The sequence below is a fragment of the Bombus impatiens genome, unplaced genomic scaffold (assembly GCF_000188095.3).
Source record: "Bombus impatiens unplaced genomic scaffold, BIMP_2.2 scf_0930, whole genome shotgun sequence".
Classification (NCBI taxonomy): Eukaryota; Metazoa; Arthropoda; class Insecta; order Hymenoptera; family Apidae; genus Bombus; species Bombus impatiens.
The window spans coordinates 515421-542309 of record NT_177349.1 but is presented as its reverse complement, the minus strand read 5'-3'; the positions used below and the strand labels follow the sequence as shown (position 1 = coordinate 542309).

At 43.0% G+C, this 26889-nt stretch overlaps 1 protein-coding gene across 1 annotated transcript in view; it reads left to right on the top strand.

The window, feature by feature from the left end:
* Positions 1-26889, top strand: part of LOC100741037 (homeobox protein homothorax) — a 523620-nt gene that overhangs the window by 394202 nt on the left and 102529 nt on the right. The window contains exon 12 of the mRNA XM_024370767.2: positions 4089-4165. Coding sequence (XP_024226535.1) covers positions 4089-4165 — 77 coding nt within the window. The remainder of the gene's footprint in view (positions 1-4088; positions 4166-26889) is intronic.

Genomic DNA, 26889 nt, shown 5'->3' with positions numbered 1-26889 from the left:
TGAATTCTTCGGGCAGTTGTTATATTTATTTTCAAACTGAGAAATGTTAAATAATCCTTGAAAGGTATAAAGGAATGATTTAAAGCAAGTAATCTAGAAACATTTAATTCCTTCGTCTGTGTATTATTAACACAGCTTTTTGAAATAAATTCGCGTCAGTAACTGATGTTCAGAGAAATGTAACCGAAACCACTTTTGTCCTTGACGAAACAATAAAGAGAAAAATTGGCTGGCGACAGATTTATCATTAACCGAGAAAGGCAGGAACAAGCGGAAAAGTCCGAAGGAGTTTCAACTGGATCGTGTTTCGTTCGCAAAATCCAAGGACCGTCTCTCCCCTCCTATTGGCCAAAGTCGCGTCCGCCTCGTTGGTGTATGCATAAAACAATCAAGATAATTGTTGAAGCTACATGGGGACCGGCTGGCTGACTGCTTTCCACCCTCGTCTGGGATCGTGGTAGCTGCCGGAACGGAAGGCAGGCGGAAGTAAAAGGGACAAAGAGGGAAAGAGAGAAGGCAGCAGCTATCCAATTACATTGAAAACAATAGTCTTAAGTGCTCGCGGCGGTCCGTTCTGGCCTGCCCACCCTCCTCCCTCCTCCGTACCGCCGCCGATGCTTTTCCAGGAGGGTCGCCCCACCCCCGCTGGGGCCACCCGTGACGATGCACAACTTTGACTCGCTAAAAGTATTACCGCGAGAAAGTTACAGGTAACACTCCGCGAATTGAATGAATCTTGCAGACACTTCTCATTCCTCCGGTTGAACATTCCCCGATTAAGAAATGATCGTGAGGTCGACGAGGGGATGTCGAAGGTACATGAAAAAGGGGGATGAAGAGGTGAAAAAAAATCGGAAACCTTTGACAGTAGCATTGTCGAGTAGGCGTTTTATTAGATGTTCTTCGTTGTTGACTGGAAGCATGGAAATAAAATACCTTGATCATAAAAATTTTAGTGCGAGAGAATCACGAGGTAAAAGAGAAAAAGTAATACAAAGGTATCAGAAAAAGAGAATTCAGCTCTTAAGGAATGCGTGGAGAAACACTAGCGGTGTAACGACATAGAAGAAAGTTACATCGATAAAAAGAGTCTGGTAATGAAATAAAGAAACGAGATCGTGATAAGATGCGGAAAATGAAAGGATAGAAAAACTATGTAATAACTCCATAAAAGAAGCGGAAAGACAGTAAAAAGACTCAAAGAAATAAAAAAAAAAGAATGTGAGAAGATACGCGGAACACGAAGAATACATACCCTAAATAAGAACAAGCAACAATGGCATCAGAAAGAAGGACGATAACACTAAAGCGCTTGAAAGAATGAGGTTTCATGAGGAGAATGACTTGAACATGAGTGAAGCTACGACGAAAGATACTTCGAATCTCCTAAAGATTCTCAAGAACATATGCCAGAAATCTGAGAATGGTAGTTTTAGATGAGAGTAGAACTACAAAGTTGCTGATGTGAAAATGCGACATGATATATCTACAGGTCTAGCAATATACGTACGTAAGTTCGACATTCGTACGAGTTCCATGCTTCCTATGATAAATGGATCCATGGTAACCTCGATTTGTTTGTTCAGTGACGACTTTAATATCGCGGTGGGAATTAATACAAGAGATGAAAATTAAGATGCACGACGCATTGTCCCCGGGGGACGAGCGTTTCGTGTAGCTCGTGATGTAATTAATGTGATTATCCGCGGATCGCGTGCGTTCTTTTTTCTTCATAATGCAGGATATGATTCTATGCTCTGACAGGCCATTCAGCTAGCATTTTAGTCTTGTGTAAAATTGATTCAGTTATTTGTAACATCCATAAATTACGTATGATATCGTTTAATAGTGTTCGGAAACTTGTTTATCTTTGACAGGATGTTATTCAGTTATAAAATCATAGCTATAAGAATGTAGAATAATATTGATCCTTATTCTGTTTATGGCAATAAAATTATTTCTTGGTGTTAATTGGCTTGATTTCGAAATTATAAATCGTACAATTAAGTTTCTTTTAAATTACTATAAAAATTACTGATATTTCGAATAATGATATCTGAAAAACATAAACATAATAGCAAAAAGAGGGAATATAACTGCTCCGTCTTTTAATAAGTAATATAAACCAATAAAATTGTACATTTTAACAAAATTAATGTATCTAGGTACTTATAGATGGTAATTTATTTTCACTTTTTCTTGATCAGTGATCGTACTGTTTTTATTACGTTTAAAATATTCAAGTATGAAAGATTTGAATCAAGACGCACCTTTAAATTTCAAATTTTCACAGATTATATTTTTCAGGGATTAACACCAATTTACGAACCAAGACATTTCGCGGGAATGTTTTCGTTGTAACGCGCGTAGGTTCGGGCACGTGTCGTTCGTCTTCCTGTTGCTCGGCGTGCATCGAAGCGGTTGGTGTTGCCGCAAGTGCGAAATTAATGCGAGCAGTAACTTCGCTTGGAGAACGATGAGATTTATACACGAATTTATGGACTCGCGCAGCAAGACCGATGGAATAACCGAGGAGTGCATCATTTATGCATCTAGCTCCGCTTTCGCCGCCGCGCCTTTGAGCTCTTGCCAATGGCGAGCTCCCTTCGCCACTTGTGTCACAGTGAATCATTTTTTCGGTACGGCAAGCGAGAATCTGAATGTATCCTGATAGAATTTTAAAGTGGCGTTTATATATGTATAATTTTATTTCGACAAATTAGAATTATATTATGACTTTGACGTAGTTAACTCTTAAATACTGTCTAAGATACAAATAAAACCAAGTAAATACTGTAGTTTCACCTTAGTTTATATTTTTTAATTTTCGAAATCGATAATCAGTAATCGATAATCATCCTCTAAATTTCGTTACAGAAACGAATAACTTATTAAATGTTTTATTATCAAAAGTATTAAAAATAGGAAAGTTGCCGCAATGTTTGCGATGATATAAAACGAACTTCACATGGAGTGAAATTCCATTCGCTTTATTAAGCATTAACGTTTTAAGTCTCGGCGCTTTAATCGTAAATATTTAATCTTGCAACATGTTCCATTTAATCAACAATTTTTGTACGACCGACGTAAAACCATAATTACAGGTGCGCCTCGTTGGGGAATCATTTTAGCAACAAAGTTATAGCTCGCAAAGTTAACATCGTCCATGTGCCGTTAGGAAACAAGTTTCTGCAAAAGGGTAACGTTAAAACGCAACAAGAGAATAATTTACAACGACATAGCGTGCAACCAGCAACGAAGTTGCTACGACCTTTCTTGCGACCACTAAATCCAGCTTGGTCATGTAAAGCTGTCGTTTCCGAGGGCTTTATCGCCGCGGATCCGTCGATTTCCTTCAATAATTCGCGACACAGAGATTATCTTGTAAACCGCCTATCCAGAACGTGTCCCTCCACCATTGACCTTTCTCCCGTATATCTTGAATGGCCTCTCGTAAACTCTGTCTTCCCTGAAAGCCAATACGAGCATCGAAGGACTGATCGTCGTGCGTGCATCTGCATCGACACAACACGATAAAACGCTTGTTGCTCCGTTATAGAGGGACGACCTTTTTTTCTACCACTCTTCTCTTACTTTTTTCTCTTTTTTCTTCTTCTCTCTTTTTTTTATTGTCGTTGTTGCCCAGCAATAAATATAGCATATAGCATTTCGCAGGTGCGTCCAGACGACGCGATGCCCAGTAATGCGACTGCCGTCGCGCAGATAAAAGTCCCCCGTGCCATCTATGCGCTCTGTGCACTTACCTGTTACGCGATAAATCACTCGATAAATTGTTTAAAAGCATAGACTGCCGGGGAACGCGGAACGACCCGGGCTTTGCCCTCGCTTCGACGCTGTGTCGTCGTAAATAACGCGTAAGTTGCGACTGGCTCGCCTCGACTACTCTCGCGTATAGTAAGGAAGATGTAACATTGGCTAGAAATGTTTTCGAGTATTACCATCGAAGGGGAAGATTCGTTGAGTTAGTCGCAGATAGCATGTGATTATGATATTTTGTAAAATGTACGTGGTAATTAGATTTCTAGAGGAAGAAAGTTATTAAGTTCGTTCGTATCTTTTTGTTGTAGCATCCGTACCCTTCGGAAGACCAGAAGAAGCAACTGGCTCAGGACACGGGGTTGACGATTCTCCAAGTTAACAACTGGTGAGTGCCACGAGAAAATTTATTGCGTTAAACTGTTCGAAGAACTCGTAGCGAAATATGTGAAAATTTAGTCTTATTACATAAATATATAATCTTCATTTTTCTTCAATGATTCTTTTTCAACGAATTTTTCTCGAAAAGGTTTTCATCCTTTTTTTTCTTACTTCACTTTAGAGATTTTACTCGAGTTTCATTAAGTTCTTAGAGTATTTTATTTCTAACAATTAAAAGAGTTTTATAGGAGCCTGAATAAATGACAGCGCGATTTGTTACATTCTGTGAATAAAATTCAACATTCCATTCAGATTCAATATTTTAATCTTCATCAGTTTATCGTAAAAGAGACGAAACTTTATTATTAATCGGATACAGATATTTCATTTTAGTCTCTTTTAGTATCAATACAATTAGGAACTTCTTTTCAATCAAATACTAAATAGAATACTTCGACTGGTGTCAAACACGCTATGAATTGTTCGGACAACTTAATAGGTATATATAAATCGATTACAGTCTTTCACAGACAGTTAATATTTCGTTTTCCAACCAGAGACACTTTCTCAATCTTAGCCTCATTGAAACACAAATTTCTTTTTCCTCTTGCCTGGTTACGACATCGATGTTATCCATAAAATCTGAATCGCATTAAGTTCGTCGGTTAAGCTAGTCAAACAGAGACAAGTAGATTAGTTGAACGCGTCGATCGCGCGAAATACGGAGAACTGTATCGACAACACTTTGAAACGTACGCAACCGTGTGGTAGATTTCGAAATTCCCGCGATACCTGTCTCCGCACCACCATTAGACGGCATTGTTGAGCCCGCGGGATTCCTGGCGTGCCCCTTGTCGAAGATAAAGCTGCCGTTTCAATGGGTTTTCGCGTTCCGTTCGAAGGAAAGCTATTGAAGCAAGCTGAAAAGAATTTGACGTATCGGTCTGTCGGCCAGGAATTTAGGAATTCGATTTTTGCGACTCGTAGTTACAACAAAGTAGAATGTGCCAATCTGAGAAATCTTATCTTTTTATTATCGAAAATTTACAAATGGCACCTTTATCGAGAACAAAATTTTATCGATCCGAGTAAAGGTAAATAAATCACGAAAAGACAAAGGACGTGACAACATCGTTTTCTTAATTTCCATCTCGCTATCTCTCTATCCGCATTTCCCACGTTCCCTATCCGACAGTCATCGTCGTTCGACTTTCACCGGTCGTAAACCTTAACGACCCTCAGAGTGTCGCATTGTTCGACGATTATTTCTTTAAAACCGTACCACGGTTGTTCTATTCTGTTATTCGCTGCGGTTCGACCACACGCGTTAACACGGGTAAGGCGAATATTTCCCGCGGAATAAAACCGTAACACTGTCGAAGCCGGCCACGCAGCGACGTAACGAGACGTTCAAAATAATATCTCGTTCGCGCGGCTTGCACGCTTGGCAGCCAGGTAGGCGAGCAGCCTGTAAAACGTTTATGCGAGCCCGCTTTATGCACCTTTAATCTCGGCGCGAAGTGCCGTACCGGATTATACTAGCCGCTATTATGTAGCGACTTTACGATTTTCGTATCTGGGCCGTCGAGGGAGCGAGACAGAGAGATCGTCTTTCTTCGCTCTCGACCGATTTCCGAGACAAGTAAACCGCCTCGTTCTACTTTTCTCTTTATTCTACCTTCTTCGTTTTTCTTCTTTTTTCGCTGTTCGCCTCTGTGCTCTTGTTCCTTGTATTCGACGTTCGTATATCGAAACAAGAATACCGTAAATTCTGTGGAATTTTGACGCTACCGATAAACGCACTCACGAGCGCGTGTACTCCGGCGAGATTTTCGGTTCCGCTCGCCATAAACGCGATAGCGAAAAATGCGAGACACCGCGAGCCCATCGCCGCGGGTTTCTGCGGTATACAAACGCTGGTATCGTCTGCTGACCAGGATCTCGATCGTCGCGAGGAACAGGTTAACCGGCCCCTCGTAGGTGGCTGCATCCGCTTAGAATGCGGCTGCAGGTGCGGCTGATAAGCTCGACAAGGCGTGCTGCCTCTGCTCTTGGAATACTTTCCGCACGGTTTCTAATTCCGATCTCTGAACAACTATCTGATCGTGTGTTAAATTATGTATGTATTATTCCAAGCTAAATTAGTCTATCTGAAAATATGCACTTTGTACTCGTTTTTTATTATCGTTCATCGTACGCGGACCTTCGAACAATAATCGTTAGCAGCAACATTCCACGAACGCATCGCTGATATATGGAACGCGTTACGAGTGGCTCGCTGCCTCCAGTTAAATGTCGACAGATTTTTTTTTCACGCTCTCCCCATCGATGCTCGAATTAAAATGAAAAAGAGAGAACGGAAAAAAGGGGAAAAGAGAGGGCAGGGGGAAAAGAAACGAACACGCGCTCGAGATTCCAGCCAACGAGATGGCGAGGTTACATTTTACGGTCGTTCGCGTTACCTTACGGCAATTTGCCATACGCGGAATGCCGCTTCGGAACGATCGCAATTAATAAGCCGCTGCCTTCGTTCCTCTTATGATTCATAATGATACGGTTAATCGTTCGACTGCTGTTTATAGCGGGCCGGGATTAGTCTCGCGGGATATGCCGCCTTTCGTTTCGTTCTCCGGGAAACGCGAATTTAATTGCCGATGCGCCTTCGCAGGATTATCATCCCCAAGTTCTCCGCGAGTTTGATGGCAGTGGCGCGTGTGCACGGGAATCGTTTAGTTTTCGACATTCGATTGTGAGTTTCACGACCGCTTATGATAGTAGGCATTTACGACGAATCGATAAATTCGAAGGAAATTCAGAAGGGGATGAGTGGGAGCGAGTTTTTTCAAATATTTTCGGGTATCAGTGAGATATCTGTTTAACGTTATTAGCATGAATATTCCTTTTATTTGCTGGATCGAGATAAAAAGGATCAGATGTAAGTTTCATCAGATCCATAAAGTCAATAGGGTACATCTAAATCATTAGGACCAGCGTTTTAGACTCAACTTGTATTATCGAATTCGAATTTCTAAAATTGTGTTTGTGGTCAGAAATTCCCAGAATACGCTTGATATTCTTTTCGTGGCTGTGTTTCTTTTTTATCGTTGTACGAAGTTCAGAAAGGCTGAAGTGTCTTTATGAAATATTCATAGATTCTTATCCTAATCAAAACCGACGACATACCATACGCACCGCATTATAAATAGAACTCGTGTTATCGTTATTCTAAATAATTTCAGCATTGGAAACATAGTTTGCGCACGTCATGAAAAAGCACTAGCATAGAAAACATTGAGTTAGATGAGTAGACCATAATCGAAACCGTGAAGACCGAGAAATATTTCTAGGAATTATCTTATTGGTTACGTTCGTGTGTGTTGTTATCAAATGTATTAATCGATTAATCGGTAGTGGAACACTAAATCCGAGTTTCATTAACAGCAAATTATTGAATATAACGACACATAGTATCGTTCATCGTACTTCATATCGATTTGCATAAACACTCCAGTCTAACAATATCCATAATTAAATAACTATTTTTTATAAACGTAAAGACACATATTAAAGCTACCGGTTTCACGAAATTCTGATCCAAATCCAAAATAAAGATCCTCCTAATTCACGTCACGTCAAAGGAAGTTCCTGGACAAACTCTTGGAAGAGTCGCGCGTCCTGAAGAAAAGTTAATTCCACGCGATCCGTTACGAGGCGGAAAGGGTTAAGACGAGCCAGAGAGCACCCTCGTGGAAGCTTAGTGCGTCCTGTCCCGTGAAATCCCTCGTTTCTTCGAGTTGATCCACAGTTACCTCTCCCCCTCCCCAATCCATGCCGTTCTCTTTACAGAGGACGAAAGCGTCCCCCTTGACTCGTATCTCGCTATCTTGATAGATGTTTCCGCGTAACACCTGCGCCAGCATCCGAATTACACCGGCCCCTGTTTACCGTGATGTTTAAGCGGCCCTTTCACCCTTCCGTTCTCGTACAAGTTCTCGGAAAATACGCGTTCCTTCCCCGCTGTCACCCCTTGAAATTTCGTCGCATTCGTACAGAACCGTTTAGGGGATTGGATTTGCGTTTAAACGTTTCTTTCCCAATTTATTTCAGGGATTATGAGAAGGTATACGAAATGGGATACAGGTGCTTCTCCGAGAAACAAGTTATAATCCTTGCAATCTTTCTGGAGAATTATTTTTTTTATAATTGCTTAAGAAGTTACATAATCTGTGGCAGAAAGGGATGCGCTAGTGACCAAGAAAGAACATTCGCGTAATATTATAATAAGTACGGTATATAGGTACAGTATGCACCGCTCACAGGCCAAGTTTCATCGATATTTTCTACTCTTTATTTCACGGAGTTAAATTCATTTGGCAAACGAGCGGCTTATATAAGAACAATTTAACTACAAGATTGTAACTTTCACGTGAGTGTGAACTTTCTATAACATACACTCGATAGCTTCTCAGACTGAACTGTCCTGTTGCACATAATCTCCATTGGACTTGCGGGTCAAAAAATTTGTCGTGGTCTTTAACGGATCACACTGTAACTCCGTCGATGTATCGGCGTCGTTCAGCAAGAATCTTGTTTATACCGACCGGAATGTAAGAATTCCCCGGAGGCTGTCTCAGGTTCAGTAAACCTCACCAAGGATCGAAATAATCCGCGTTCCCGTTTACGGTGTCGTCCACGGGGGTGAATCAGCGACGGTTCCTGCGGCCGGATATAAAATGCGAAACGAATTGCTCTACGTTTCCCATCCTCTTCCTCCCTTCGCCCATCTTGGCTGCACGCGGTTGGTCCGGCACGTCTGCTCGCGTTCTCATTGCATCGCGACGCCACCGAGACGCGGGTGGTTTGCGGCGCGTATAAATAAAATCGTCGCGACGCCTCGCGAAACGACGAGCTCGTATAATAAGACGGAGAAAGAGAGTAGAGGTTGGCTCTTAGACAGAAATTAAAAGGGACAAGAAGACGGGGGATAAAGGGTGGTGGACGTGGAGCACGGTAATTGAGCACAAATCAAGTTTAAGGAGGCCTCCGGCGATCGGGATTTTTTTCATCGAGCCACGCGTTAATATTTATTTGGTGCACGTTCTAGCGACGCCTACGCGATGCCACGATAATTGCGCGGCCGAGTCCTGAACGGTGTTAATTGCGTCGCGGCGGTGCAGCCGCTCGCAAGGGAAAGAGAGAGAGAGAGAGAGAGACGCGTGCGATGTAACGCGCGCGGAATTTTTGGCAAGGCTCCCTGTTTACGTGCTCCCCCGTGCCACCAATATTTTCTCAGGCATCTGTCCATATCGCTGACATTTTCCGTCGCTGCCGGCCTCGTAATTAACCGTAACCGATGTCCACGCGCAAATTAGTAGCGCATAACTTTTCACCGCTCGACCATGCTCCGATGCATCCGAAATAACCTCGACGAGGCTCGTCGTGCGGCTCTTCACATTCCGCGGTAACTTCGAGGTTAATTAAGTCGATCGTGGTTGAGCCAGGAAGGGGGTTAAAGAAATTACGTAAAAACGATGAAGTTACTTCGATGTTCGGTCGCGGAATCTCGTGGATTTTCCTGAGAGAAACTCGCGAAACGAAGCGAGAGGCATGGAAAGGAGGCGTTCTGTTTCTTTTCTTTCTGCTTCCTTTCTTTTTTCACGCAGACCGAAAGTGCGGGCTGTGATGTATGCTTCGCGTGGGTGGGCAGGTATAAGGGCGCACGTAGGCGGGCCGCAGAGCTTACGAGGCTTGCACTTGCGCGCCGGCGAAGTGTATGCGAGGGCCGCGGCAATTTCTTCGTGGCGCGATAAGTTTCGTGATATATTTCGCCGGGGGAAACTCATGTTTCCGTAATGCAATTAGAGCATGGCCGTTGCACCGTGGAACGTTAGCTCGGACGAGGGCTGCGTTCAGGAACGACGGCGACGACGACGTCGACGGACGATGCCAGTGGTGTTGCTTAGAAATAGCAGGTCTAATTAGAATACGCGAGACAAATGAAATAATTCGTAAATAAAACGCGTTCCGCTTGCGTCTACGTGCACGAAGGACGCAGTCCGCCCTCGCCCAACGGCAACCACCCCTTTTTCTTCTTTCCGCGATACACCTCCTTCACTCCCCTCCGCTACTTCGTTTTCTCCATTCGCTACTCTGTTTCTGCTCACTGTCCCGCTCTCTCTTTCTCGCTACATTCGCCCACAATTTTCCGTCACATATATCAGCCCGGACAGTAGTTAGAAGCGTTGCCAGCTTGTTACCGTGTGTAACCCTTCGCGATCCTCCGCGTACGCGTGCTAACTTACCAGGAATCGTGTATCGCGGGGATGAAACAGCTCTCGAATTGAGTTCAAGATGGAATTTATCCGATTGGACAACGTATATGTCATTTTCTCCTGGACCAGGCTGATTAATCCTACAGTCGGAAATGGAACTCGATTCGTTAGATTGTACAGTGCATAGCGATATCAAAGGAGGTGTTGTAAATTATTTTCGAGGACAAAATTTACTAAAAGCTAAAGAAGAATATTATCTTTTTAAAACTAGAGGTATCCTGGACTTTCGTACAAGTTAGCCGATCAAAATCAAATTAAGAAATTTCTTTATGTTAATGTATATAGTCAAACAGTAACGATAACATCGTTATCGAAATTCAAAACGATCTATTAAATCCAATTACTCCACTTCCATTACGTAAAATCTAATAAGATTGATGTGATTTATTATTAAGTTAATTTAAGACTGAGTTGTTCTAATTTATGCGAGTCGGAGAAAACATACTTCGAAAACTATTCTATTCCATCTCCTTGTTTGTAGAGTATGACACACGACTGTCACTACTTCCGTTGAACAGCAGCGTGTTTCGCAGTGGCGCAAATGTGTACTAATATTTCTGCTAATTTAACCGTTCCCTCCCCACCGTCGCGTATCTGGCTAATAAACCAGCAGTTATTTATCGGTCTGCCCGTCCCCCCGGTCCATCTCCTCCCGCCCCACGTGCGGCAACTGCCACTTAGGCCGTTTATTTCGACGCCGCGTCCGACGCGTTTTTCCTCCGCTGCGAATCCACCATTTACTCTATTTCGTCGAAATAATTTTATCGCCTAGGCCGTTCGTTTCGTCGACACCTTGCCGCGCGTTGACGACCGTTTCTCGCTGTTACCGGCTCCCTGCTCGTGCGCCTCGCTCGAAATAAGTTTATCAGTCGGCCCGTTCATCCCCGATGACGCGTGTTCTCGTAGACGTTGCGCAATTTGCGGTAGATTTTCGTGTCTACTCATGACGTTTATTTCTCTTTTCTTGATTTCGCTGATAGTTAGATTACTATCGTGTGGCCTTTAGTGACTAACGTAATTTTAATGTAACTCGTTGAGAAGCATAATAATTTATTACGTAGCGTGCTATTCTTTCCGATCTCCATTTTAAAATCAGTATTTTTTGTATTTAGCTCACATGCTTCTTCTAGAATACCATTTTCGATCAATAAATCTTTATAAAGGGCCCATTTTCTTTTTGTATTTAGCGCACACGCTACTATAAAGTCTGTTCGTTTCAAACGAAACATTAATTATTACGAACGTTTGCTTTCCCAAAGTACTTAGTCGCAACAAATTTACGCAAGAAGGTAGCCACGTTCGTTAATCAATTTTCAGAGGGCGCTTCTCGCAGGTATATCACTTTGCTCTTTGCTCCAACCGCGTGGCTGTCGACGAGTATCGCGCGGCGCCGCGAGACTTCCTTTCTTAACATCGCGTCCGAAATAATTTTATCGGCCAGGCCATTTATTCCCGCGCCGCGTCCCCGCGCTCTTGCGCGCATCGCCGTCGAGGTGTTTTTCTTCGCGCGATGCACGTCCGTCGCGGAGTTCGCGATTTGCTCTATTTGACCGGAGGTTGAAATAATTTTATCACTTACAGCTGCAACCGAGCTGCCGCGACGGCGAACCGGTGTCTTAAGAGGATTTTGATGTTAACGGAGACGAAGAGCGATTTCGCTTAAGCCCCCGAGACGACGCTTAATCACCGCTCGAAATTTACCGTCCTCCGGCCCGGCCTTCGTTCTCCAAGCAGAGGAAAAAGAGTTTGGCACTCGGCTCCGTTGCCATACAGCAACGTTGCGTTTATTGAAACTCTCGTTCTTCGGATCTTACGTATTCCCTTGATGAGAAAGTAATAGTGATTTCGTGGAATGTAAAAATGAGTTAATTCATTACGATAGTATTATTTCGTTTCATATTGTCATCATCCATATGATTGTATGAAGATTTTGAGTGAGATACTGTACGCGTTGGTTCAGTCATACGTCATCCATTTGTGAAACAATTCATATGTTTTCTATCTAACTAACTCCGCAATGTCTGCAAAAGGTGGTAGTCAAATAGTGTCATGGAAGAATATCACGTAATTGTATTCATATCCTCTTCAAACTTAGATAACGTAATGGACCTAAAACAGACATTGTCGCACACTGTGCCTAACAAATTCGGTCGAGGTTCAAGTTTCTTGTGATCACAGAATATCATTTTTGCAAAACGATTTTATCATAGACTACGAAGTATGAGTCTCTTGAAATTATTTCTCTCGGTAGATACAGGTTTAGTAAGAATCTAAATTACATTTAAATCAAGCCAATACGCATCGATCTTCGTATATTTACAACGCTTATTGGACTTATCGAACGTTATCGAATAATCAGTAGACAATTTCAAACGAAACAAGCTTAATAACTCGTCCACTCATCCAAAACAAAACGAACAACTTTATCGACGCCGCTAACGAACCTAACACGTTTACCACCAACGTCCTATCAAAAGGAACACGCCATTTTTTTTCATCTCGCGATACGATATCTGTTTTGAGCCGAAGAGTAACATTCACAGAGTGATTTCGCATGCACCAGGCGACTAGCACGGTGTACAGGCATTCGACCACCCTTCCTCCCTGCTCCGTCGTTGTCGCGGTTCCTCGAGCGGATCGTTAACATCATAACTGTACGTCGCACGGGTAATTTAGACCGCTGTAAAACCACCAAGCAGTCTTCGTCCCGGTGTGTACGTTATAAACGTGTACGTACATCCATGTCTATATATACACATGCATATAACACGTGGACACGCAGAGCGTTCGGCTGTAAGCGACTTGCTAACGAGACGTTTCGTTTTACAAAATCGTCCGAGACCCGGGAGCCACGCGAATGGCGCCGTAAATCCTCAGACCGGATGTTAATATCCCTCCCCCTTGGTCGACACTGCACCCTCCCTTCCTCGTCACATCGCCGATCCTACTTGTGCCGCGTGCTTCGCAAATATTGTTGCACCGGGCGCGCGCGGTTGTCGCAGTTTTGAGCGCAATGGCCATTAAACGTCACTTCTGCGGCCACGGCCGAACTAATCTCTTTTACGCGTTCCGCGAAAACGTTGCTGGGCCAAAACCATCGCTGTCGGAACGATGGAATGATGGCTGATGGTAAATCATCCGGATGCGCGGAGGTGGCAACGTGTTTTGTTAACGTGAACCACCACGGAACCTACAGACAGCGTTTAAATAAGACGTGGTAATTGAATATGGTATAGTTAGACTGCCGTTTGATACGAGGCAAACGGAGTTTGGTAATGTTTGCGTGAAGTACAGGTGGGATTGTACAGGTTGATCCTCTTGGTCGGTTTGTATTGGCTGGATTTATGGTGGGTGACGCTTTCCGTTCTTGGTCCTCGTGGGAAGAAAGGTTGCGCGGGATACGGCCTGAGTCGTTTGCATTCCGTGTAAGGAGCGATTCGACTCGAATCCGACGAAGATTAGGCGATTCGATTAGCCGTGAGAGCTGGAGAACAGCCGATTCGCCGCAAATGAGCTCGTTCCGGGAAGCAGGACCTTCGGTGCACGAGTCGGCCTTTGTCGGGTAAAAGAAAAATTCCTTCTCTTTCTGATGCTGTTCCTGGGATTGGGAAAATTGATCTCTCGGAGAAATTTTTCTTTATATGGCGCTAAAAAGTAATTTAAATTTGTATAAACCATTTGAATAAGAATCGTAATACTCTATCTTCGTGTCCATATTTCAACCCCTTCATATGCGAAGAAATATCGTATCACGATGATAAAAATGAATTCGAAATTAGTTCGTTATAAATACAATTCCCCTTTATTTATTCAGTCCCATAATTCGTACCACAGCAAGGAAAATAAAACAACGATGTTAGAACGTGCAACCTGTTGAAAAATGTGTGATTAACATTTCAAGAGGATTTATAGTGGATCATCTAAAAAACTCAAAAAGCAACAGATTATTAAATATTGATCAACCAGACCACAAAGAACACATCTTCCTGCATTTTAAAAATCTTCGAAACTGCAAATTCATACCACGGAAGCGTATGAACATCCTATACACTTTCGAGCCCGGTGTACCTCGAGGCTCTTGGATTTCTGGAGACGACGGAAGATCCGGATGCGTGACAAGGATCCAAGTTTATCGTGGGTCGCGGCCGCTGCTGAAACTCTGTAGGGTAACCGAAGCCCCCGCGCTCATGCTCGACCGAGTTGAAAATCTTGGGGCAGCCGTGTAAGGCGCGTCAGCGGTGCGAGAAAGGGCCTCGAGGTGATGGAGTGACGCGATACGAGCGCGCACCGGTGACACCGTACACCCGGCTGACTTACGGTCCCCGGCATCACCTGCTCTTACAACGTACAAACGAGCCTGCACAACGTCGAGCTTGATCCGCGACGCGAAGGAGGCCCGCAGGAGCTCGCGCGCCTCGCCGCGCGATTGATGGTGCTGCGATAGAAGCGGACCAAAGGGAATGGAGCAACGCTCGTTGCCAGACTGTTTGGTAGTCATCGAGTGATGCGTAGAAAAATGTGCGAAAACTTTGGTTTGATGTTGGTGGAAATTGGATCATGCTGAAATTGGATATTTCATTAGGAACGGTAGGGTCGATGGTTTGTGTGTTTAGTGTCCTTTAGTAGAATGTCTTTTAAAGATGCTTGAAAAAATTTTTTCTTCGATATTTGATAAGTTCACTGTTGTCAAAATGCCAGTAAGCTAGCAGAAACATTTGCAAAGGTGTGGTAAACGGAATATTTGTCTTCAGTATTCTTTGCAAGAGCTTACCTCAAAGTTCTTTGATCGATTCTTTGTTTCGTTTCCGGCTTGGTGAAATTTTTTCTTCAAATCATTTGTTTAAATTGTGATAGTTCTAATAATCGACCGACTTTCGTGTACCATTCGAATTACTCACTGTAGTATCGTTCGTAGAACGATAAATTTATTTGAATGAATTTCTAAAGACTCCAGAAACAAAATATTAATTAGAAAACGAAGAGATGCAACGAACGTATCATCCAAGATAAATGGTAGAAGTTAGCAAACCCTATTAATAATAAGGCCACAAGCTCAAAGATAACTCAAAGAATACACGTCACATTTGACAAACGAGACTAAGCAATGCATGCGCGTCTGGTGCGTTCGTCCAGCCAGAGAAATCCAAAATCGTGTAGTACACATCGTTGATTCGGACTCATTGGCCGGCTTCGTGTAACAATCTCATTTAGCAGTGCTTTCCACCCTCAGCTGGCTGACGGCGTCTCTCTCTCATCAAGTACCGTCGGTCGTCTGCGAAGTCCCCTCTCGCAGTGGTACGACCACCACCGCCATCACTATGTCCCGTATAGCGAAGCGGGAAACCCTCTGGGGGCCGTAGGGTGGGCAGGAGTCGGATATCTAATTAGCGGGGGCTGATCGGTAATTACTACGATTAATCAATCCGTTTTCCATTTGTGCGCGCTGTGCGCGTTCGCCTGTGCGAAAGGGAGAGAAGAACCGTGGTCGCGAAGGGGGCGAGACGATATTAGGGGTGAGTGTAGGCGGGGGCGGCAGCCACGAGGAGAACGCGAGAAGAATAGGCGTTCGTGACGGGCGACGACCGAGAAAGGGTTGGTGTACACGAGTGAAAGGGGTACCGAAGTCGAGAGCGAAGGGGTGCGCTCTGTGGATCCACGTTGTTCCACGATTCCGCTGGTAGTTTCGAGATTGGGATTGTCGGGCTCTCGGTCAATTAAATTCTCACAATGAGCCGCCGTTTTCGTAGACTTAGCGGTCCTTCTCGATTCTTCTCGAGTACGGATGTTGACCTGTGAAAACACCATTGTCACTCGTTTGTATACTTGGTCGGTGGAAAATTAAGGGCAAATGTAATCGATATTATGAAGGGGATGACACGTTTTAGCGTGTAATTTGATTGCGATGTAGTACGTGTCGATTGGTTTTAGTAGGAGAATTACACGAGTAACGTGTTTGGACTTTGAAAAGCAGCGTGAATTACGCACGTACGTACGTCTCTCGTTTTCTCAAGGACGATTTGCATACGAGGCGACAAAGAGCTGTGTGTTATGGAGACCGGTCCTGGAAATCGAGTTAAATGCGTTTCAATGAACGGATCGCACCTACGCAATGGTGAGCCGTGGAAACCGACACCAATATGGAGGGGCGAGGAAGATGGAGGTGTGGATGATCGGTAGCGTTACGAGATTGACCGGGTCAATATGCATACGTTTCAACCCACTCGACAAACTTTTATTGCATTACGCTCCACACGTGCATTTGCTGGCCCCTTCCTCGGCTCGTTTTACGCTCGTTCAGAAGCGGCATTATCACTGGCGTAGGCAGGAAGGACGTTTTTGACTTTGACGGGGCCACTAAAAGCTTCGATGACATGTAATCGTTTAAACCTAAAGCTGATAGTATTTATGATCTCACAACAAGTGTCGGCGTTCTAAAAATTTGCGAAGACCGATTAACTTCGGTGTATATATGTAAGATCATTCGTTACATTAAAATACAGTTGGGCCACAATTGAAGAGTCTGTCTTAAGTAGCCACGTGGCGATGAAGATAAAGATTTTTAAATGTTGTGAATAATATGTTTTCATTAACTTTGACATTAAGCTGCTCAGAGGCCACACTGATCAACTCCATAAATTGGAAAACACAGAAAAATGATGATGTTATAAACACTATATTTTAAATTTACTTTAGATTTTAACATCACTAATGTCATCCTTTTGGGGAGAACAGCTAAAAGCAAATTGAGAATTGAACGTTAATCGTGGACTTGTATAACGAAATTAGGAAATTAACAAAAAACGGATTGATTTCGCTTCGGAGAGACTCATTTACGGAACGAATAAATAGAAAAATTCGAAAGAAAGGAGATGGTACGCCACTGGAGGCTCAGTGGATCTGGTTAGAAACAGTACGCTAATGTCGTAGAAGAAAGCAAGAGAGTCGTAGTAACGAGCGAAATTCTGGCAGGGGCGTCGAGGCATATGGAGCGAAATCTCTTGATGCCATTAGCCCCGACTTTGTAAATAGTTTTCGTTGGAAGAATAACAGCGCGACGGCTGCGTAGGGGTCGTAACCCTAAACCCCTGTATAGGCTGTATTCTCTGCGAGCGTCGACGTTGCGAAGAACACCCTCGAACGAAAGGAGCCGATTGTGATCGATCATCGGGGATTGTTCTCTCTCTTTCTCTCTCTCCTTCATCGCAGAGTTTCAGGAAAAGGGTTGAAGTTAGCCAAGGGGCAGAAACCCCCATTATTTGTTTTGCACGAGAAGATTATCGCGTTATTACGCGGGACGAGTCAAGGGTCTTCTGTGATCGGCTCGTGGGACTCCGACGTTCGAAGACACGCAAACACTTGGCTTCTCGAATTACATTCCTGAATTGGGGTTGCACGTCTCGTAATCTTCGTGGAAGCTCGCCTCGGACGGACACGTGTCCGGACGTTCTCGAGGGCAGAATGTGGACCGAGTAATTACTTCCGTGTTAAGTCGTGTCTCGATATTTGCTGTTCGAACCGTGATTCAGACACTGCTACCTATAGCAATTCAAATGTGTTCGCTATATCAAATAATAATATGCTATATCAAATAATACGCTATATCAAATAATAATAGATGAAAATGCTACATATCAAAGTTTAATACCAGTATCACAGTATTAAAGTTTAAGGAAACATATAATCATATTTTTCTTAATTACTATTACATAGAATATTACGTAGAATAGTGAATTCCGAGTATAAAAATGCTATAGATCATTCGTGCTAAAACTTACTACATAACTTTCCTAGTTCCAAAATTGGACGTATCACATTAGTCACTTGACTACGTACCGTCACTCATTCTTCCCTTTTTCCAATTAACCTAACCAAGAAGACGTTGCTCGTAAAATCAGTATCAAGATTTAACTGTCCTAAGTTGGCAACCGTCCTAGTTGCCCATAGTTCCTGTAAACGTCGTTTTAAATAATTTTGAACGTCACCTCTGCGGTGAACACAGTGTCGGAAAGAACAGAAATCGGATGTAAAAGGAGGGGGATGCCGGATACGGACAGGGGCTGATGGGGCGCTGGCGAAGGTGGAGAAGATGGTCTGGCCGCCTCGAAGGCTCACAGGGAGAGGAGCCGTTGAACAGGGACAATGCTTTCATCATTGCCGCTCTTTCTTTCATTCCCCGTGCCGGAGGTGGACCGCTCTCTTTTGCCCTCTCCTCCTTTTTCACCGACCCAACCCCTCTTACCCCTTTCTTTTTACGCTTTTTTGCCCGCAAAGGATCCATTGTCGTCGGGTTGTAGGTGGGTACCGTCAGCCGGTAGGTATCAGTGTCTCTACGCGGGCCAGGGTTTGGGGGATGGATGAGTTTTGTAAAAGTCCCTTCTTCTTTTTCCGTCCTTTGCCGGTGGTTCCTCTTGCCTTCCTCTCAGCGTCCTAGCCAGTCGCCTCTCGTCCCATGGCTCGGTGTATGCGCCGCGCTTTTAAAAGGCAGAAACGGTCCTCTCTTCTGCAACTCCTCTTTGGCCGGGCCGCGCGATTATGTGTGCGCTTCAGGTGGATGACGCGCACGAGCGAGTCTGCCATGGAATGAGCACCGGCCCTCGCAGAAAGTCGTCGAGCGGACAAAGTCGTATCGGCTGAAAGGAAGAGGGTCGCTTTTGATTCTAATTCGTTGTCACAATACCGCCGCTTCTTCCCGTCCTGCACCGGTCCGCTCAAAGTCGTCTCTCCACCGTCCTTCCGTGGCAGCCGGTGAACGACCCAGTTCAAAGGTAGAATTTACGAGAATATTTTTTTTAACAAACGCTATTATGTTAAACTGTCGAGGAGATTTGTTAAAAATTATAAAGGTTACGCAGTTGAAGCTAGTAATTTAAGGCTGTAGTTGCCAGAGATGAAGCGTTGATTTTTATAGAACTATGTACTTAAGAATCAGAGTAAAAAAAGGAAATGAGGAATAGAAATGAAAAGTTTTAGGAATCATTAGAAGAAGTGACTAGGAAATATTAACACTAAAACGATTAATGTGTTAATGACGTGATCAGTTCATAATGTTTCGTGAAATTCGCTTAACTTTATAATAGCGAAGATATGAATGCATTATATTCTTTTTCATATATACGCAATTTATTCGCTTTCTTTTATTTACGCTTTAATTGCTGGCGATTCTAGTATGGGATCATAGGATCTCATGGACCTATAATAATTGTGAAAAATATCTGCACACCATTATGCATGTGTATTATTATAACATTTATATATCAATTAATTAGACTCAAGTACATTAAATTTCATATAATTTAGTACTATTTCTATATGACTACAAAAATTTCATACTGTGAAAGTGAAATTTACAGAATTTGATAAAAATACATTTCTCATATCATAACAAGATAAGGATATATGCAAATAATCTTTTATTTGTAGCCACTGTATATTTGCAATTAGAACATCTCCATTCGCCTTTTTCGATAATTTCGTCGCGATCTAAGCTATGTTAAACCTCAAACGTGTTAGTACAGAGAGAGTGGCACACTAATCGCGGGGACTCGTTTATCACGCGACACACGGCCCGGCTGACTTCTCCGTCCCGATCTGACAAATCCTCCGTTTTCATCCGACGTGTTCCCCTAGCCGAATGAAGACGTCTTTCGGTGTATTACCTCGCGATTGTAGGATGATTGTCGTCGTGGAGCCCCGCGGGAGGCCGGCAGATGTTTCGCGGCGACCCAATCAGACGACCCCCGAAGCGGTGCGCGACAATCAACCATCAAACAATCTGCCACCCTCCGAGTGCTCGGTTGCTTGGATGGCGAACCAAAACACAACCCTTCAGCCTTTTCGTGATCCGCCTCAAGTGAGCATATGCCTTCGCGGCTGGAGTGATTATTTTTCACCTTGCACGCTGAGGGTGCAGCGGAGGGTGAATAGGGTGCATGGTGTAGTCTATTGATTTTTGAACGTCGACGAGTTTAGGGAAACTGAGCTTTTGATTAATGTTTCTGCAATGTAGATTATATTTTGTTGTATCTTACTGTGAACAAAAATGTTAACGTTATTACTAATCAAACCGAGCTCTAATATGTACTTAAATATGAAATATGGAAGCATAATAAGAAAGAATAACTATATAATAATTATGTTTTTGTCTTGATAAAAATTAATGTTAATTTTGTTAAATTTATCACTAAATATTTCTAGTAGTTTGTGTTACGTCGCGTAACACTTTACCTAAACCAGGCCACACACCGCGGGCAAGATGGCAACCAGATGTCTTCGGATACTTACTGCGTACCCTCAATAGTCTCAAGTACCTTCCATAAATCTCAGGAATTTCCTAGTCGAGGTCCTTCAAACCGAACAAATATCTGTTTTCCTACTCATTTCTAAAGACCATTGTCTACTACGACTCGACAAGGGAAAGTTAGTTTTTCTAACGTACGATGCAACTTTCCTCCTACTAACCACTTTCTATCGAGGGCGGCTAAGACCCTTCCTAGTCCACCAACCTTCGTTTAACCAATTAACAACGAAGCCTTCTTCCCTCACTCTCTTAGCCAAAATCGTCACCAACAAATCCGATGGTCTCGTGCGCTAGACACACCCATCCTTAGCTTTCGGTGATATATAACTTACTATACTGTGTTACAATCATTTAACCACCTCTATTATCTTAACCGAAACAGGGGAACGACTATTTCGCGGCGTCGATTAACCGAATCGTAGCGAGAATTTACGCCTCTCACTGACGCGTTTTCCTAGCAACCGCGTCTCTCCGCGAACGGTCGTAACAGTTTGAAAATTAAAAGATCTAACACCGGTCATTTTTATTGGTTTAGTAGCTCCATTGTTAATCTTTATACATTTATATTAAGTCGTCAAAACCAAAAGTATTAATTAAGCTCTCGTGTTATTATTATCGATTACTCGTTACAAATTCTGAAAATCGACACAAAAGGATTTATGATCTTTCTGCCGTGCGATATACGGAATACAATACAACGAATGGACTATCAAAACCGCCACGAACATACCGAACAATCTAATATTCTCACCACTGTTTTCAAACCTTTCAAAGAGCATGTTGCTTTTCTCTCGTTCCAACTTTTCCCCGATGCGAAGGTAGCGACGATGGAGTTCCATTTGGCCGTACCAGGGACGGCAGCCTAAGCCACTTCGTAACTCTTCCTTTGCTCGCGGTGGTAACTTTTAATTTCCTTCGAAGAAAGGTGATTCTAATTTCCGAGCGTGCCGCGGCGTGTATATATTGCGGAAGTTTTACCGGTCGGACTTCATATTGCTTCGCTGTGCGGCGGCTGCCCAAGACTCGGCTGACTTAACGCTTGTCTACCTAGTTTAGCGTCATCCCCGCGTTATTAAAGACTCCGCCTAGGAGTGTTATTACGCACCGGGGGCAGGTTATTACGATGTTGTCCGTGAACTTTGTTCGCCGCGGATTCTCGTTCCCGGGCGATGACGATAGCTCGATGATGAATCGTTCGCCTCGCGCCTCTCTTTCATCCGAGCCGAGTTTCTTGCTTTAATTCCGTTCGGTATACCAGACTAACGACGTAACGTCTTCTTACTCCCGTGGTCGGAAAATCAGGAAAAAGCGACGTCTCGGCTGTGATTTACAAAATTACTTGCCAGTTCGACTCGATTAACGCCATAACTCTGCCTCGTCTGACAACTGGATTTGCTAATGAGACAGGCTCCAGCTTTTCCATAACGACGAGCAACCGATACTCGGTGCATGTTTCGATCGACGAAGATATCAAACACAGGTTTAGACATTTTTGTTGATTTCCCGATTTGCATTTTATCTGATCAGAAAGAAGAATATAAGATAATCATGATTTATTTATAATAAATTTAAAGATGCAAGATTACACCGATTGAATGTAATAAAATCTTTAATATCAAAGGTGTGGTAATATTTATGATTTTTTGTGAACGAAAGAAATTTTCACCGAACTTCGTTTCTTGAAATTTGTATGGAAATCCAGCGTCTAGTAATCGTTGATATGGTCCGCCATATATCGTTCAATGACGTTATCCAACTGGCTCATGGAATATCTTCCTTGTTAGAAAGTTTCACGATGAGAATGCAGGTCTTTGGCGAAAGCTGCAAAGGGAACGACTGTCTGGGTGTTTCGAGGCTCGTAAAGGAGACACCGAGACGAGAGACGCTGGTTAAGGATACGCGACCCAGTATCTGGTACGAAAGCAAGGAAGGTCTTGTGTTATAGCGCTGCTGAAGTCCTTGCTCTGCCATTTGGACGCTCGGTTGATGGCCCATGTAGCCGTTATTGTCTCAAGACGGCATCTCGTATCGTTAGCTCGCTCCTTACAACGCCGTTGACCACACGTTCGATAACGACAGTCTTGGAAATTGTTAAAAAACATACGACATCACGGATCCTACTCGAATTCTATCTTACGTTTATCTTTCCTCTTCTATCTTCTATGTATCGATTCGATGCTCTTTCACCTGCACGATGCTTTCTCTCGTCGTGTTGGCTCATTCGCTAGCAAAGTCTCGGAGAAAAGATAACCGATCTTTATTGGATCGTCCATTACGAGGACCGGCGATGGTTTCCGTCTCGGCGGCGTCTAAGTTAAGCGGATAACAGTATATTTCCGAAGCAGAATCACGCACCTGCGTTCCACAGCCCGAATCTCTCCCTCTTTCCGAGTCCACTCATTTTCATTCGCAATTTTAACCTCTTATTCCGTAATTTGCATTTGCGGCTATATTATCCACGAGTTTAATTCAAAACGAAATTCCTTCGACGGAGAAGAATCACCGGCGAATCCCCACTTGCAGTTTTAGCTTTATTCCTTCTACGATAAGTCTTCTCAGATGGGTTGAAAATCACTTTCGAACAACTCCATTACACTTTTAAAAGCTATTTTCATTTCAAAAGCTATTTCAACGACTATTCAAAAATTCCGTCGCAATATTAAGTTTCATCTTAAAAAATCTAAAACCTTTGTAGAGGACTAGTAGAGGATGTTTGACCATGAGATTTATTGGACGAGATTTTTCGTTGTTGAAACCGTCGAATATATTTAAAAATAATTGAATAAATTAATGTACAGACAATATTCGCTGAGACGCTCGTACAGTGTATAAGTCGTAAAATAGGATCGCTAATGACTCGTTAATTAGATCGCTGTTAATTCGTTGATAACTGGTTGATAACTGATCGACAACTGACTGTAACTCGGAAGTCGGAAAATTCAAATTCGTCTTTGTTCGACGGTTGCATGTAGCGGCGACATCGTTTTGTCCGGAGCTCATTTATTCTTACATTACGTGTATCCTAACGATCTTGATACTCCAAGGCAAAACAACAATATGATTTGAATTGTCTTCTAACTCGTGTGCCGTTATACCTTCTTCTACACAATACTCTCATTGCAGGTTGAAATGAATTGTCAAAGTCGATATAATAAAGTTTACAAAACTTCTATCACAGGTACCTTCTAGTTTCAACTTGAATTCAAGGTTATCCAAAAATTCTGTCACGCGATTAATTTCTAGTTTGAACGTGGACTGCGACGAGGTACGTAGACGCGATCCCCTTCCGCGGCGCGCTCGTTCGCCTTTATTAATTACACCCCCGGCCACGGTCTGGAGCACGGTAACTGGATTGCATTATATTAAATTTATCATAGTTTTCACCTCCCGCTCGGTATTAGATCCACGAGCCCTCTTACTGGGAAACAATTTACGCTAATTACAAACGCTGCCTAATTATACATCCGACCTATCCTTCCTTCAACCCGAAATCTCTCGCCGCGCTACCACTCTCTCTCTCTCTCTCTCACACACACATACACACACACACACATACACATACTCTCTCTACACCACCCTTTCTCCAGCGCAGCCCGAGGAGGAGCCCTCTTCTCGTTACAGGAAGCGCGGAGGGACGCCATTTATAATGAAGGTTCCGCGCGAGCGTGTACATGCACAACGCGTACACCTGGGTTTACCTAGCTCTTCCGGCACTCCTCATGGATGCTGAAATTGCTACGTACGCGCCACGAACACCGCAAACCCCCTGCCATAATACACCGCTCGACCCAGTTCCATCGATTCGATTCCCTCGGGTTTTTCGAACGGTTCCGACTCAACGTTCTCTCTGCATGGCCACGGAATCTTATTGGTCCACACGGATAACGAAGTCACGGCAGGTTGTGCGGGATTCCAACTTTTCACGCAACTTTTTAATGGATCGTTCTGGATTAGACGTATGATCCAACCTGGAGCTTGCTTGCTTTACTGCGATACGGTATCATAGTTAGTGATAAACATCGTATGTGTTTTCAGAGCGAGCTGGCGTTTCAGATATGAAGGTTCTGAAGCGTGTTAAGAAAGGAATGAATACTTGAAACGTTGTTAGTGTACGTTTCTATTAGATTTCATTGACAGATTTTTATGATTGGATCGTAGGTTTTGTACATGACAGCTTATAATTGTAGCTATAATTGTAGTTAGTTACATTTGTGTGACTAATTGTCTTATTCACATTCTTATGATTGTGTTCTAACTTTCTCATTCAAGCTTCTGCGACTGTATTCTAGCTTTCTCATTCATGTTCCTGTGATTGTATTACAGTTTCCTCATTCAATTTCTTGTTACCTTGTAATCAACTTTCTGTGATTGTATCTTTATTTTTTCATTCGGGTTCTTTATTACAGAATTTCTCATTTAGATTCTTGAGAGCGTAGTACAGTTTTCTCGTTCTACTTCTTTCTTTGCGTAACTCCATAAACACGTAATTAGTGTAAGAATTGCGTAACTTGAATTGGACGCTGATACAGCAACAAAATACACATATTTAGAACGTATCCCATCAACGGCATAACAACATTCTGTTCTTCAATCTCTCAAATAAAAAACATCACAGACAATAATGAGTTTCATCGATATGTTTACAGAAATTCACCTTACACTGTTGATTATCGAGGATTTATTTATGCAAATTGGTTCGAGAGAGCGAAAGGTATTAGAGAGGCGTACATGAGATCGCGGCCTAACCCCCGTGGAAAATATAACCCGGGTATCTGAGCTCCCGTGGGACTTTGCACGCGAATATTTTCAGATTCGGGAATATGCAAAGTCTTCGAAATATTGGGGGATCCTCGTGGGCGGTAGGGAGAGAGCGGCAGCCCGTTTATAATAAAGCGCAATATCCGAGGATTTCCTTAAGTTGCATATTCAATGATTTCCTCGGAGACTTCGGCCGTTTCACATTCCCGAATCGAGGGGAAGAATAAAAAAAGCGGCCACGGCAACGGCAAAATTGGAATCGTTAAAACCAAATTACTCCCCCGCGCTTCGACGAACTTTACGCATTGTTCTCCACCCGAACGAGTGTATTATTAATGGTTTCGACCCCACAACGATCGACTCGCGTTTTCAAATAATTCCCCTGTCGTTGTTAGACAAATTCCTCGTTTCGAATTACGCGACACTCGACTATTTTTATTTAAAAAGTAAATAGGACTTTTAAGATGCTTATTTAACATGCTTTTTAAAGCAGATATACTTTTAATTGAGAAATTTCATGCTTTTTACTCACACATTTTCTTGTATAATTATTGAAATTGGAAACATCTATTAAAAAAAAAATTATCATGAATTAGAAAATATATCTATTTATCGAATAAACGTGTGTATCAAATGTTACAAGTACACTTCCACCTGTTTTCGACAAATTTTGAAAGGATGTTCATCGTGAAGAAACTCATGAAACAAACACCGAACATTAGAAAAACTTCTGATCCTATCGTTTTTTATTTTCAAGAAAATAAGTATAATATGAATTATTACACGACAAAATGTAATATTACAAAATTGAGGATATAAATATCCATCTCTTAAAAACAACCAATCGCAAAGCATTAGAAAACTTTCGCCAAAAGTAAGCTGGGAACCGTATCTGACATAATAAAACCTTGAGTACATTCAACCTAGCGATCATCTCATCTAATCTGTTTGCCACAAACGTCGCATTAAAAGATCACCAAAGCGCGCGCCCACGACCGGCAATCTGTGCCTCGTTCACGATTCTCTAACAAATCGAGCAAGAAAGACAGAGAGATACAAAGAGAGAAAGAGAAAGGAAGAGAGAGAAAGGGAGAGCATATGTCAAAGGCTTCCCAGAGCGCGATCAGCGGATGGAATCGACGAACGCGGTCGAATCTCGTTCGGAGACGATTATGCAGACAAGGCCATGACGTCTACGGGGCTTGGTGCCGTGGGTGGCACCGGAACTCCAATTCAGCTTGGCCAGGGGCCCCGGGACCATGATAAATATTGTTTAGCCTTGTCCGACAGTGAGTCGGTAAGTGAAGACCCGGGCATCGTCGTGGCACCGATGCCACGTTGGAC